This window comes from Lepisosteus platostomus, chromosome 11 (assembly GCF_059453375.1).
Source record: "Lepisosteus platostomus isolate fLepPlt1 chromosome 11, fLepPlt1.hap1, whole genome shotgun sequence".
NCBI classification, from domain to species: domain Eukaryota; kingdom Metazoa; phylum Chordata; class Actinopteri; order Semionotiformes; family Lepisosteidae; genus Lepisosteus; species Lepisosteus platostomus.
The window spans coordinates 44,220,554-44,235,803 of record NC_142621.1 but is presented as its reverse complement, the minus strand read 5'-3'; the positions used below and the strand labels follow the sequence as shown (position 1 = coordinate 44,235,803).

General features: G+C 40.2%; 2 protein-coding genes across 2 annotated transcripts; one reads left to right on the top strand and one right to left on the bottom strand.

Moving 5' to 3' along the window:
- The first annotated feature begins 99 nt into the window (after window positions 1–99).
- pde6gb (phosphodiesterase 6G, cGMP-specific, rod, gamma, paralog b) lies at window positions 100–9,784 on the top strand. The gene is made up of 4 exons (XM_088599919.1): window positions 100–248; window positions 4,920–5,194; window positions 6,492–6,532; window positions 7,114–9,784. Exons 2-4 carry the CDS (start codon window positions 5,049–5,051, stop codon window positions 7,188–7,190), a joined length of 264 nt encoding a protein of 87 aa, XP_088456045.1. The 5' UTR covers window positions 100–248; window positions 4,920–5,048; the 3' UTR covers window positions 7,191–9,784.
- Window position 9,785: 1 nt separating this feature from the next.
- Window positions 9,786–15,177, bottom strand: tspan10 (tetraspanin 10). Its single transcript, XM_088599917.1, has 3 exons — window positions 14,513–15,177; window positions 12,688–13,424; window positions 9,786–12,088 (listed from the first exon to the last, which is right to left on the bottom strand). The coding sequence occupies exons 1-3, from the start codon at window positions 14,603–14,605 to the stop codon at window positions 11,770–11,772; spliced, it is 1,149 nt and encodes a 382-aa protein (XP_088456043.1). The 5' UTR covers window positions 14,606–15,177; the 3' UTR covers window positions 9,786–11,769.
- Between the last annotated feature and the right edge of the window lie 73 nt (window positions 15,178–15,250).

Below are 15,250 nucleotides of genomic sequence, written 5' to 3'. Positions count from 1 at the left end.
CATGCTACAGCCAGCGCTCTAGACCCCCACCCACCCCCACCGCCTCATCTCTCCCTGCTGTTGGTATCAGCTGTGATGACAGCGGATCAACAGCTCATTTCTAATCTCCTTACGAGCACAGGTATAAGAGGCAGGCAGGCCAGACTCCATGCTCAGAGCAACCCTAGCTTAGAGAAGCAAACCGCGGCCAGTGAGAGCTGGTTTGGGCTCTCGCCTTTGTCTGGCAAATGGTCACCGCCGCCTAGACGGTAAGTCCAAGGCTCTGGGTCGAGCAAGGGAACAAAAAGCTGACTCCGGCGGAACGAGACTGACAGATGCAACTGAAGTTGGGTAGCTGTACACTTGGGAAGCATGAGTGTAGGGGCATTTGGAAGTGACAGAGGAGGCTGTGCTTGAATATTTGCATTCAATTGGCTTGAGTAAGGAGATGAGGTACTGTAGGTGATGAAGTGTTTAGTTTATCTGTAACCAAATAGCCTGTCTCCATAGTTCAGAAAATTTGGTCCACTTTCCATGAAATCCTAGGGGTCAATGGAAGTAGACCGTGCTTTTTACTTTGGGTATTTTCTGTCTCTCATGGTAGAAAACGTAGTGGGATTAAGTAAATTCAGCCTGTGAACATTTTTCCTTGCACAAGGTTGCACCCAGATAGTCAGTAGGTAAGAGACTCTGGGATAAAACACTAGAGAGGGTTAGGATGTATCATACAAAGACCTGAAACATGGACTATTTCAGAGTGACACCAAGATGCAAATGCAGTTGGGTGATGGGAGAAGTCTAAAGGGATAGAACGTATTGTGTTTCTTCCGCACCAAATGCTTTATAACATGGCAGCACTAGTTCAGGCAGTACTTTCTGGGACTGAGTTCAGATTACCGGCAGCCTTACTGGCTTATTACTAAAAACCTTGTCAAGATAACAGCATGCTACAATGTGCATCTAGTTTCCATTTATCATCTCCTGATATGTGCCCGACATAATATTTAAACATTTCAGGTGATCCAGGTTGGGTTGTTTATTGAGATTTATTGAAGATTAACTAGATGGGACTGACTGGGATAGGCTTACTGTGGAGCAGGTTGGTTTTTATCAAATGCGTGGAATATGTAAACTCTCACTGTTGAAGTGTTTCAAGGCTGTGAATTGTTTTGGTCACATCTGATTATTTACACAGACGGAGCTCATGAGTACACAGTAAGGCAGAGCAGGTACCAGTTGACTAAATACTCACGTAAAAGCTGGTGAAATCCTGCTGGAATGAAAATGTTCATGTTTCTTTGGAGAAATTAGGAAACTGAAGGGTGTGCATTTAGTGGGTTTGAGTAAAGAGAAGGGTTCTAGGGTGAAATGTTTAAACTTATTAGTTTAAATTTATTAGTAATAATGTAGACTTCCTTCTTTTAATAGTTCTGAGATTTTTTCCACTTTCCATATAATCCTACAGGTAATCAGTAATAGTTATGCAGTATATATGAGAAAACAATGCATGTTCATGTTTTAAGCAAATTCTGGCAGTGAATTTACATTTTTTCTCTGCACAAGATTTAATGTGCCTGTATGAGGAAGAGGGTTTTTTTTGTCATCCAGGAAGAGAGATAACATTGAAACAGTTATGGTTGTCAAGGAAATGGATTATGATAAATTTATTATTTTCTTTAGGGGTGGGGCTAAACACAAATAAAAGTCCATAAAAGCAGTTTCAAGGAGTTTTGTTATATCTTGCACAGCGTACAGTATGTAATTTCTTTGTGTAAAGCATGCAGGTTGTGCATTCAGTGTGCAGATATTTAGAATCCCCCGGTCAAAGAAACAGATGTTCCTGGTTGCAGACTATATACATATATACTTGAGGAACATGAGACAGAATTGGTTTGTTCCTTCTGTCTCCTTCCCTAGTCAAACAATTCCTTTATTCCAATCCTGCTGAAAACCACTAAAAAATGTACAATCCAGCTCCACAAACTTTTAGCTCCATCATAGCTCTGACTGAAGGCAATCCTGATAACACTGTAAAATGATATTAGGCTGCAAATATGTGAAAATCCTATTGGAATGTATGCCAACTTCTGTTCAAACTGGTTTTCTGCTTGCAGATTCCCAAGCTGTTATTTCCCAGGGGTTCCTGATATTAAATGGAGCCCCAATGGTCTCTTGGTTTTATCTGTCACGTTGCATATTGGTTAGCACGTTCTTTACATAAAAACAAAGAAAAAAGGAACAGCAGGAGAGGCAGCAAATTCATTAAATCAAAGTGATCACCTAAACTACAATGAAACAGACATCTATAATCTGTTTAGCCACATGCAGGGATAAACTGTCTCAGTGTAAGGAGATCTGAACTAAACAGGCCCTAAAATTAGGATACAATATTGTGTTGTCGGGCTATAGTGCGAGGATGCAAATTGAATTGAGAAATGCACGTGTCGCTCAGATTACCAGGTAAACAGCTGTGCAGGAAGAGCATCTTTTGGAGATTAAAGAGATTTAGACAGATTTTTGACACTTCAGCACATTTTATGTACAACAGGTATAAAAGCTGGGAGGGTGTAGCACTCAGAACCATAGAGACCACAACAACAGAAACTAGATCTAGCATATATCTGAGGTAAGGCTTTCCAAATGGGCTATGCTGTCAACAATATGCATGTTTATAAATATTGCTAAAGATAGTGGTAGCAACTGAACTGGCATTGCTTTATTTTAAATAATCATCATTTCTCCTTCTGACCTTAGTCAGTAACAACTACAAGTGCCAAAATTGCTGCGTTTTCTTCTTCCTTCTTATTACTTCGTATTTTTGGTTCCACAGTAGACATATAATCTTGCTTAGATTTGTATCTCAGAAAAAGAGTTTCCTTTTTTTTGAGTGTGCAGCTGTTGTTACAGGTGATGCTGAAGAATGGAATTAATGGTCAGTTTAGTGAACCAGTTCTGAAGGCTTTTTGGGTGGATGAGGGAATGAAGAGAGACAATGAAATGCATTAGGATTTCCCTAGGTGCTTGAACTAGGAGTGGATAAGCCAAATTTGTCTTTAATTATATTATTACTGCTTTGAACATTCAAATTCTTGCTCATCTGTATAAGAAAGGTCTATAAAAGCAAACTTTAGCTGAGAAGATTGGTATGTTGACAACAGAAATGGTTGACAATGTTTTCAATTGTACAATCGTTTTATATAACAATTTTGTATAATATTGTGAAGGTGGTCAAGGAGCTTGACACTGTAAATGAAAATGAAGAGATTCTTTGGATTAAGTATAAGTGTTTGAATTTAATTGTCATAATATTAATTTAAAAAAGCAATTTACATGAATACTTTTTAAACCAGTCTTAATTCCTTAGCACTGAATAATACCCATGGAACAAGTAGCACTTCAATTTTGTAATACAAGCATAATCTTAATAATCTTCTACAACTACTATACTATTTTTCCATTATTAATAACATTTGCTTAAATGTTACAAACATACAAACTCATATGCATTTAATCCTTAATACAAACACAGGCAGCACTCGGGTGAATACATGTAATATTGTAATCTATACACACATACATTACAGGATAGTAAACTGCATTTATGATTTTGTTTTCTTGAAAGGCAACAAAATGTATTTGCTTTGACAGAAAGTATTATTAAAATATTATAATGGAATATAAATAATTGTTTCTTATTGAATATTCCAATACCACCCCTTCACCAGGGGCATATAAATGTGACCATAAATACACATCAAGGGGGTTAAATGATACAAAAGACAAAAATAATTGTTAGTTTAGTGATAGTGCATATTCTTTTCTGCTGCTGTTTAAAAGATTTTGGTATATTTGTTAATGGAAAGGAAGTATACTTAGTTTTTATTTCTTTGTGTTCCCGATTGTCCTTGTTCTAATAGGATTATGCATGAACCCAGCTCAATGGCAAAGTCAAGGGAAGGCAATTAATTCAAGCAACTCCATTGGAGGAGATTACAGAAATTGGGTCATCGCTATGATAGCCACACAGCCAATCCCCAAGAAGCAAACAACACCCAGGGATGTCTTATTATAAATAAACTTCTTAATCCTTTATTGGGAAGAGGATTAATATTTTTCCACTGAGCTCAGTATGGTGGATGTACTGAGTCAAGTAAGATGACACAAAGAGGACCCCGCTGCCATCTATAAAACACTGTTTTCTGCATTATGTGTGAGCGTGAACTTCACAGGTCAATTAGAATGATCCAAATACCATTAATCTGATGTATCTAAGTATGAAACTGTTAATATAGGTTCCTGAATGATCTTCCCTGAAGAACAATTCTGAAACCAACAATTTGATAATTCTGAGAGTCAGTTATGTACTTTCTACATTTACAAAACCTAGAAATTCTCTGACATTCATAGCATAATAACAATATATATTTACAGGACATAAAATAAATGCAAGTTTATTAATCTAATTTCTAAATATCAAATAATGCTCGTCACAGTTGGAAGAATTATGGTAATCTGCAATTTGCAGTAATGGGATTGTCAATTCAAGGTGAAAACAAAATACAAATACTGGTTAAAGATGGCTAATTAATTTGCAAATAGTGGTGATTAAATTCACATCTTGTGTCTGGAGGACTACATTTCAGAGGAGACAGGCAATTAGCAAAACCCCTGCTTTACAATATTCAACAGTAAGACGAGATATAACTTTCTTATTTTCTGTACCGTCATTTTTGTCTCGTTCTTAATTGATTATTTTTTTAATCCTGGGACATATCTTAGCTTTTAAAATACTGTTTGTGAAGCCACTAGGTCTTCAAATGAAAATAACGCGCAAATATTGTGTTTGAATATAATATTATTTCTCCTTCTCTTATAGTAAGGACTTTTGAGAGTGTTGTAACCTCAGTCATCTTTTTATGCCTGTCTCTCTCTTTCCCCAGTTCTGAACATCAAACACCACAAACACGGCTCAAAAAACATCACTTAGGTCCACTGCAGGTGCTCCGACAGGAGCACCGCAGATCTCTGCGCCCCCAAGACAATCTGACGGCACCCTCCCAGCCCCCACAATGAACCTCGAGCCCCCCAAGCCAGAGATCAAGTCCGCCACACGGGTGAGTGGCGGCCCAGCTACACCACGCAAGGGACCCCCCAAATTCAAGCAGAGGCAGACTCGTCAGTTCAAAAGCAAGCCACCAAAGAAAGGAATCCAGGGGTAAGTACTTAAAGGACTCTACATGGGTCCATTCAAGATGACTTCCTTTATATGAAATTAAGAAGTATGATCCTTCCATGCTAAACACAGACAGCACGTGCCAACGAGATGCATATGACTTGAAAGACGGCTAAGAAAGACCTAAAGATAGGTAAAGGACTCAAGCTAAGAAAATCGAATTGACATATTTAAAACAGTTCTGAGTGGCACACTGGTTTGCATTGTTGCCTTGCAGCTCTGGGGATCAGGGTTCAATTCCAGAACCTGGGGTGCTGTGTGTGTGGAATTTGTTTGCTCGCCCCATGTTTGCATGGGCTTCCTCCTGCACATCCGGGAACACTGGCCCTGGTGTGAGTGTGTGCACATCTGTGGTTGTGTATGTGTCTGCCTTGTGATGGACTGGCATCCTGTCCATGGTCTACGCTGCCTTGTGCCCACCCATTACTTACTGCGAGGGGTTGTGGCTCTCCTGCACATAGCACTATTTGTCTTTCTGTCATATATATTGCTGTCAAAGGGGTAATTGGGATGGGTATGCAACATGACTCTGTAACAGGGTTTGAATGGCGACCTGGATCCAGGCTGCAGAGGAAAACACTTTGCTTCCTCTAGATCTGCTTCTGTCAGGGCACTGTTTCTCACCTGCTAAGCCAATTTTTACCTCTTTTGTTCTCCTGCACCCTTTCCAAACAGCTGAAGGAGGCTAAACAACCAGAACCTTGTGTTTTCTGCTTCTTGTTACTTTTCAATGTGAAATTAATCTCTGCATGAGTTAATCATTACAATGGCTGTAGCAGCCCATTGGCAAAAGACATGTCTACTTTACAACACAGCAGAGTAACAAGTCATTCCTGTTTCACTCTTCCCACTGCTACTTGTAATTAAGCAATGTCTACATTACAAAACTGTCAGCACATTTATATTTTACATGTTTAACTAACAGGGTTTTTCAGACATAAGATATGTAATTATGTATGTGTAAGAATTAACTAGCAATCACTATTCTGACATTTATATTTCAATTCAAAATCAGTTCCTTATTTCTGATCATAAAATTCCATCCAAGAGAGAAATTAAATGATATCAAATCATAAAAATAAAATAAAGGTTAGGTGTTTTACTTGCGACATCTGGTTTCTGTCTCTTCCTAATGTATATATGCATCTTTAAAAGTTTAAAATTACTTCACAGCAAACTACACCATGTTGCTGTTAATGCTGTTCTTCACTGACATTAGCCTGAATATTTAAATGAAATTGTGGAATTCTGCCCATTAACTATCTTTCACTGATTGCAGATTCGGAGATGATATTCCTGGAATGGAAGGTTTGGGCACAGGTGAGTTTGAATGACATGAGATCACTTTATTGGACACATACAATTTCTTGTACTAGGAATTTGTCTTTTCGCATACCCCAGTTTGCTCTCCATGAGACACACAATCAAGGAGAGAAGCTTGGGGTCAGAGCGCAGGGTCAGGCATTTATACTGCGCCCCTGCAGCAGTTGGGGTTAAGGGCTTTGCTCAGGGGCCCAATGGAGTAGGATTCCTCTGCCGGCCACAGGATACAAACCAGCAACCTTCCAGTCACAGGCACAGAGCCACCTCACCGGCCATTAATGTAACAACATATTGTAAATGCACTACGTACCAATAGCAAGACTCCCTTTTACCTCCACTTTTTAATCACCTATTGACAGTCCTGATTACAGGTAGCAAATACCCTGGATGTTGGGTAATTGTTGTATAACACCATTTACAAACAGTGACTGGAAACCATGTGGCGTTGGTTTTGGCTCGTCTTAAGAGACCCAGTGTGCACTACAGTATGTTCAGCTTGCATTGAGCCACACTTCCTAGGTTGGAAGGTCAAGAAAAGACCTGCATGTTTCCCTGACAGCTGTTGGTTTGCTTTGCAGACATCACTGTCATCTGCCCCTGGGAGGCCTTCAGTCACCTGGAACTCCACGAACTGGCACAGTACGGCATCATCTGAGACCTCTTGGACGGCCCACAGCCCTTTGTGCATTTCTCCTTTCGCACCCTTGATCTTCGCCGCCCCCACCTCGTCCCTCCTGGGACCCGACAGGAACAGCTATCATACGGAACAAAAAATGAACAAAAAAATGGGAAAATGGAAAAAAATACTTGCAAAAAAATTCTACTATCCTAAGGACTTTCCTCCTCTTCTTGTTCTGTTTTTTTTTCTCCCCTTCTTGCCTACTTCTTGTCGCCAAAATTCGTATGCGTTTCTGCTCATGGTTGTAGACACTCTCATTATCGTCTGCCTGCCGACAACGATCCCACACTCTCACTTGCTTCTGCTCTCGTCTTCCTAGGGACTTTCAGCCAGCATCTCTCTCCTGTCTGTCCTCTGTCACTCTAACCCGCGCTTTTGGTCTCTTCTCATCTCCTGCCCTTTTCCTATCTCCTTTTTCTTCTTGGGAACACAACGTGAAACTTACGCAAGCGAAGCAGCCTCTTGTGAGAAAACAAGCGAGAAAACCCATGAAACGTTTCGCGGTCGTTTCATGCGCTCTGTGTTTTCGACGACACCCTGAAAACCCACCCAAACTAGCAAAAGAAAAAGATCTGAGCCCTGTAGAGGTGGGACATTTCGCTGATTGTCGTCTAGCGTAATTTTCACTGAGACACCGCCGATATCCCCGCCGCGCTGGTTAACTTTTCCACAACCGGAGCAGGATCCCATCACGTCACACCGTACCGAACTCATCCTCTTTCACCTCCTCTTCACCTTTCTGTTAATTCCCTTTTCTGTTTCTGTTTCTATCTTTTGTATTTATTTGTAACTCGTTTGTTTTATTATTCTTTATTAATTTTATTTTCTAAATATGGACACACTCAGGGATTAAGGCTTTTTGTTTCTTTTTTTTTCACTGAAGCTTTCATTGCAAACCTAGCGCCATTATTTTGTACACACGCAATGTTGTTTGATGCGCCCTCGTAGTTTTTTTCTCTCTCCTTTTTGCCGTCTTTAATCATTTATCCTGTAAAAAATGGGGGCAGCACTGGTATCAACAGATATGTGACACTTCCGCAAGTCTAAAATAAAGTGTGAAGGCGATACGTGATGTATGGAAGACTAGTACCTGAGGGACATCATTTTGTTAACGTCCTGGGCCATCCTGGTGCGTAGCTGGGCACGTTTACACACGGACAAACATACCGTACAGACCATCGCTCACAGGTACAAGTCCACACTCCAGCCGGGTAATATTGACAACGGCTGAGATCCTCTGCCTGTGTAGCAGTGGGTTATTTCTTAACATTTTCTGAAGCTGCTAATAACAGTTACTGTATTATAGCTATAGGTTTTGTGGTTTTTTATTCTCAGTTCCGTTTTTTAATTGATTTTGAACGGCACTGAGTTCTAGGTACAGTTTTGTGCTGTCTTGTAATGTGTTTTCTCTTCTCACCCTCACCTTCCCCTTAGTGGCCATTCGATTCTGTTTTCATTTCCCTTCATTTCATTCTTTTGGCATGCTCCCTTTCTTTTATGGTGTTCCATCTTCGTGCCCCATTGCACATTTCTTCTGTATGTTATCATCTTCTGTAATCATCTTAGCTGTCTTCCTGTCACCCGTGTGTTTCAGTATTCAGGTAGCTTCACGACGTCATTGTCATTGCATGTTTATACCCGTGTCATCACATTGATTATTAATGTGTAGCTTCTGGCATGCTTCCCTCTAAATTGCACCTATCCCTGTTTTGCATTGTTTTCACTTTGACCTTTCATTTCATTTCTATTTGCCTGGCATCATTGTGTTGAATGCTCAGGTGCACCTCAGTCCCTATACCTCTGCCTGATCATTATTTTTATATGTCCCATGTATGTGTATTATGTTGTAGTGTGCGTCTTTGTTAAAATCTTTCTCTCGTCCCTTCTATTGCATCTCAGGTATTTACCTTTGCATGTCACTTTCTTTAATTTTTTGTTTCACTATATTATTTTCACTGTTAATAAATTCAGTTTTCTCTACCATGCATCATCCCTTTACATATTTATATATTACATATTATATATTGAAGCATGCATTGCAAGGCCATTTTACGTTTGGCTGAACTCAAGCTAAATTAGCAATTTGGGGCTTGAATATAACAGAGCTATGCAACATTATGGCACCAGTTTGCACTGTCTTCATCTACGCTTTATTTTTCTTATACTGTTTGAACTTTATTCTCCATTTGATTCTATTTTTATGGCTCTCCTTTTTTCCATCTAACTTTACCTTTTCATTTTCAGTTCTTTTTTTCTCTTTTCTTATTCTAATGTGTGGGTTCAAGCCGCTGAGTACCAACCTGAGATCAGTTTGTATACTGATACCAGTGCTAACAATCTGCAGTAGTTGGTGTGGCTGAATGGGGAATTGGTCATTTTCTTGTCACTGAGAAAAGAGACTACACCTTCTGCTGCAGTGCATTGTGGGTGATATCAGGAGTGATCCATCAATATGAACCACTGTTATTCAGCAAAGGCAGTGCTCCCATGTCATCAGAAACCAAAGTGAATGAATGTCCTCTCTACAGGATCAAATCAAAATAAAGCTTGAAAAAAACAGGAAAAATAAACTTTCTGCATCTTGCATGTGTTTATTTCAGTGTCCTTTAGACAGAGTTCAACATTACAACTTTTGCCACAATATCTCTCTTGCTATTTGCTTTTGTTAATTCTTGTTCCACACAGAAGAATGGGCATAAACTACTGCTCAAAAGAAATATTTTTGCACAGTCAGTTCTAGGAGTACACTGGTAATTCTCAATGATTTTTAAAACAAATGTTTTTCCTCCCTCATACTATGTATTTGCAATAGCTGAGGCTACTGTGCATAAAAAACCCATGAAAGTAACATCTTCAAGTGTCAGTCATGGTATAGCTTTCTGAAAACATTCTTCCTGGGTTTACATATAGCACCTCCACTGTTAAGATAGTCCTTTGAATAAATATATATTTAAATATTTATAATGCACAGTACGCATAATGGCCATCAAGAAAGGCTAGTACAGCAAATAATCAATAAAATAGTAACAAATAAAAAGAACCCCATAAAAACTATAGTTAGGAATTTTATCTCCCAGGAGAGTCACAGCTGTTGCATCCCGTATTTATAATGTGTAATTGCATTTATGTTTGTCTTTTCTTCCCAAATGTTCCCAATGTGTTTTACCTTTGGGAAGAATTCCATTTCATTCAACGCTGAAGTGCAGCACCCACCTGAGTGACACACAGCAGCCACTCTGCAACCTACCGGTGAAGAAGTGAAAAACTATCACCGTTTGAGCCAGGAAAATGTTTGGAAGGCCAGATTGTGCAAACTCACAGTGACATTCAGCCAGAACTTCAGGACCAAATTCTACACTCTTATAAACAGTGCCATGAGATTTGTAATGACCAAGTAGACAGGACCTCATCTGAAGGATGGCACAGTGTAACCTTTCATCTTGATTTCAGAACCTCAGACCCTAACTCAAACCTGCAATAATTTCCCAGAGGAAATGGTGAATAAATATAAGAATAAATATAAGTATTTAGGGACTTTTCTAGGCTGCATGTTAAAGTTTGAGGCAAATGTCTCTTCTATTTTCAAAACTGGGCAACAGATTCTCTTTTTCTTAAGGAATCTTAAACAATTTAAGATTGATAATTTGTTGCTGATCATGTTTAAGCAGTCTTTTATTGAAACTGTTTTAACGTTTGCACTGATCTGCTGGTTTGGGAATCTGAGTCTGAGGTGTAAGAACAAATTGGAGAACATTGTCAATCAATGTCACAAATATGTTGATGTGCTGATCATTCTGCACTATTCCATGTCAGTCACAAGTCTTGCATAAAACATATCCCATCCTAGAGGACTCTTCACACCCTTTACTTAACAAAGTTAAATTACACTCCTCTCAGAGCACAGATACAGATTTTCCAATCTAAAAACAAACAGATTTAACTTCTCATTTATACCTGTGGCCTTAACCCTGTTTAACAGATGATTCTTGTACATGTACTGTATGTGAATTTTTTTTTGTTTTTCTTTATATTTCTGCTGCTGTAAAACAAATTGAGGATAATAAAGACTCTCTCTCTTCACCATACTGGAGCAGTAGATGGGAAATTCTGGTTCACAGATAAAAGTGCCACCTACTGGCTCAGCAACACTACTTACTGTATAGTAGCAAACTGGTTTTCATAGATGTTTCCCATAGCACTATTCTTCAGCTTCTGGGGTATAACAAGATCAGTCTACAGGATGGTAACACTACTGTGCTTCACTGACATTGCTCCAATACAACCTTCTTGTATAAATGGGTACTCTGCATATTGTCATTATAAATACCAATGTGTTCTCAGTTCATCAGTCTTCATCAATCTTGTTAAACAAAGGTTTATTATAAATTACATTAAAATTCTAGTCCTTTAGATTGTAGAGAAAATAAAATGACATTTCCACCAACAGAATACACAGAGAATTTGTGCAGAGACTTCATAACCCATGCAGCATATCTGACAAAGAGAATTCTTTTATTCTATTTATTGTGTTTCTAGTGGATGGCAGCTAAGGTAATCACATGCTGGCTTGTAAGTATGTTTTGCTCTTCTGAATATCATCCACCAAATGCATGGCAATGAACAGGCTCAGGATTTGCACCCCTAGAAGAACAATGCCCACCATGCCAGTGATGCCCGTGTGTTGCCTGATCCAGCGTGAGATGCCACCCAGACAGCCACCCAGGTAGATCACGCTTTGAGCGGAGAACTCATCGAGCAGCTGGGCTCCAAGACCGCACTGTGAGTTCCACACTGTGCCATTCTCCAGCGGGTCGATACAGCAGGAGGCGGGCACTCCACAAGCCTGGACACCTGGGGCAGAGCAGTTAAAGTACCTGGCAAGGTGAGAAATGGAGACAGGTCACAACAAATGTCATTGCTATGGAGAGCGGTACACCGTACACTATGAGTTGTAATGCCTGCTCCTGCATCAATGTTCAGCCATGGAAACAATAGCTTGTGAACATGGAATCAGGGCATTGAGTGGGCATTTTGATCAGTTTAGAAACCAATTGATTCAATGATGTAGTCAAGGGCTTCACTGGAGCAAACTCTAGAAGAACATGTAGATCCTGAGGAATTTTGTTCTGTTGCACAATATGGGCTAAATTGACATCCATTCATAACATTTTTAACAAGACTATAAATAATCATTGATGTAACAACATATGTTAAAGAGATGTTATGGTATACTAATACTGTCTTTTTTCAGTTTTTTTTAACAATGGGTGTCGGAATTGCTTAAGTATGCTGGTACTTGTTCTTTACAAAAAATTGCATTGAGTTTTATACACTTTGAACCCTTCTATAGGAAGAGAAAAGCACTCATTATTTTTTTTCTAAACGTACAAATTTAAGGGCTTGTAATTCTTCTCCTACAGCCCCGAGGTGCAGCTGTGTTGTGAAGGAAAGCTGTAGCTGTGAATGCACTCACATGTTCAGTTCCCAGTCACGGTAGCTATCTGCCCCACAGCACTGCAGTCCTATCTGGATTTCATCCATGATGAACCTCAGATCCAGGTCATCCTGATAGCGTCCCAGGGCGGTCAGCATGCCACTGCGCAGGTATCCCTCAATCTGGTTGCGAAGCATGTACGCCACAATACTGGACAGCACCTGCAATGTCACAAGGACTAGCACTCCCACAGAGAAGGTTCTGAGTAGGCACTGGTTTTCTCTCAGGGCGCCCACACAGCCTGTGAGGCACAGCAGTGAGAGAACCAGCCCCAGGGTCACAAAGATTAACATGGGGTCAGTTCCAATATGCCCAATCTTTTCCTGGGAAAAAGACTCCTTGTCTACCAGTCCCCAGAGGCCAATGGCCAGAGCCAACAAGCCCAACAGGGTGAAGATGAAGTTGCTGGAAAACAGGAGGTATTTCAGGCAGCGGCTGGTCAGGCTGCTATGTTTGTGATCCTGTGGAGGCCCAAAGAAAACAAAGTCCTGTGATTCCAATGTTGTCTTGTCCAACAGTGCTGGCTTCTTGGGTCTGCCTCGACTCCCAAGTCCTGCTCTCTCGATCAGCCTGGAGAACAGAGAGGCCCTGGCTTCTGTTTGTCCCTCTGTGTCAGAGTGGGTGGATGTTGATTGCTGGTCTTGCATCCGTCCTTCATAGCTCTCTCCAGGGTCTGTGTATGCATTAGCGCCCAACGGCTCCTTATCTCCATCTCCCTTTAAGAAGGAAAAAACACTTAACTAAAACACTTGAAAGAGTTTAACTATGTTGAGAAGATTATTCAAGGGCCTCTGGGTTCCCAGTTATCCCAGACTATCACTGACATCAAGAAATACTGTGATCTCGTTCAGGAGTGAGGGAAAGAGGGAAACTGGCAGTGAAGTTCTCCCAGTGAAGCATGGGAAAACACAAGAGAGGGTAGATGTGAGGGGGCGGGGGGCAGGGGAGAAGGAGTATCAACACTCTGGGAGAACTGGAAGAGAGGTGTGCCGTCAAAACCTACAAATGATTAGCAAGGATTTGAAGGAGACAAGTCTGCCGTTAAGGGAAGAGGGAGGTGTGATACTAGTTTCAGGATGATTTTGTTTTGGATGTCTTTCTGTAATAGGAGTTCTGAAACCCCTCTCCGAGGATGCAGACAGAGAGATCAGTATGATCTTGACCGTTAGAGTTGTGGGACGCCTCCTCTCAACCCCCCTGTCTTTTGTTCTCCCATGCTTCATTAACTGCTGGTTTCCCTCTCTCCCTCACACTTGAAGAAGGCTCCACAGACACTATTATGTGTCTCTTTTCTTTTCAGCATGGAATTCACCTTTACCTGTTCCTTTGCATCCTACGCACGCTGACGTTTACAGTATACACATCCCTACTTGAAATACTGTAATCTGTCCAACATGAGAAATTCTATTGGCTCAGCTCTGTCAATTAGAAAGAATCACTTTGCAGTCTCTATACTCCAATAGTCAGGCTGCTGCTGCTTTATCGTTATTTTGAAAGAAACAGATCACATGGATTCCTAGTCTTAAACCATAACTATTTATTTAACCAAATAATATCAACAATTCTATATATTTCTACATGGTCATCTTATTATCTTTCAACCTATGTATGACCAGCTGGCCATCTGTTCTATATGTACAGATCCTCTGTACTTTGATTTACTTTCGATCTTTTTTTCAAAGATTTTTAAATATTTCACGATACCAATGCCTTTTGCTGTACTCAACTAGTTTTCCCCTAGAGAACTTTCTGGTTCACTAAGATCTGAAAGAAGGTGTAAACATGAATATGTACTATTCCTCACCTTTGGTATTAGAAAACTTTTCTCATCATTTTGGCTTTCATCCCTCTTCATCCACGAAAATGGAGACCTGACTGATGCCATGTACCCCCTCATACTGAAAGCCTCAAAATCGCCAAAAAGGAAAGGCTCTTGTTGCCTCTTCAGCAGTGACACTGAGGCTGCTGCTTTTGTGAGGATAAAGGCTGTGCACTGTGTATCCCCTGGGTTTCGAGCTACTCTCGGAATTCTTCATCATGTGAGAGTCATAGGAGAGAGATTAAAGCCGTCCTCACTGTGTCAGGGGTACTGAGAGATCTGTGTGATGGTGTGTATAAACTAGAGAATTAAGAGAGTTTACGTTTTGGAATTGCACGATTTATGCTCCGTGCACAGGAATGACACCGAAAATATTTTGGGAGATATTCGTCGTGTAAGAAGCGGGTATCTGTGCCCTAGCCAAATGGAGCTGCTTAATATACATTCAATATACATTTAATCGTGTAGATTAATTTCAGTATTTTCCACGAGTTTAGACGGTTATCTGTTCAGGAGAGATTTATTGTAACAAAACAGAAATTAGTGCAAACAAGTTAGATGAAAGCTGTCGGGAGCATATTCAAGATACAAATTTGCTATTTGTCTGAGATTAAACAATATAGAAATTCCAACACTGCCTGTGGAAAACTACAACGGCCAGAGTGCGCGGAACCAATGGAACATCGGAACTGTGCGTTTACTGTCCCTGTTGTAGTCAGTGCC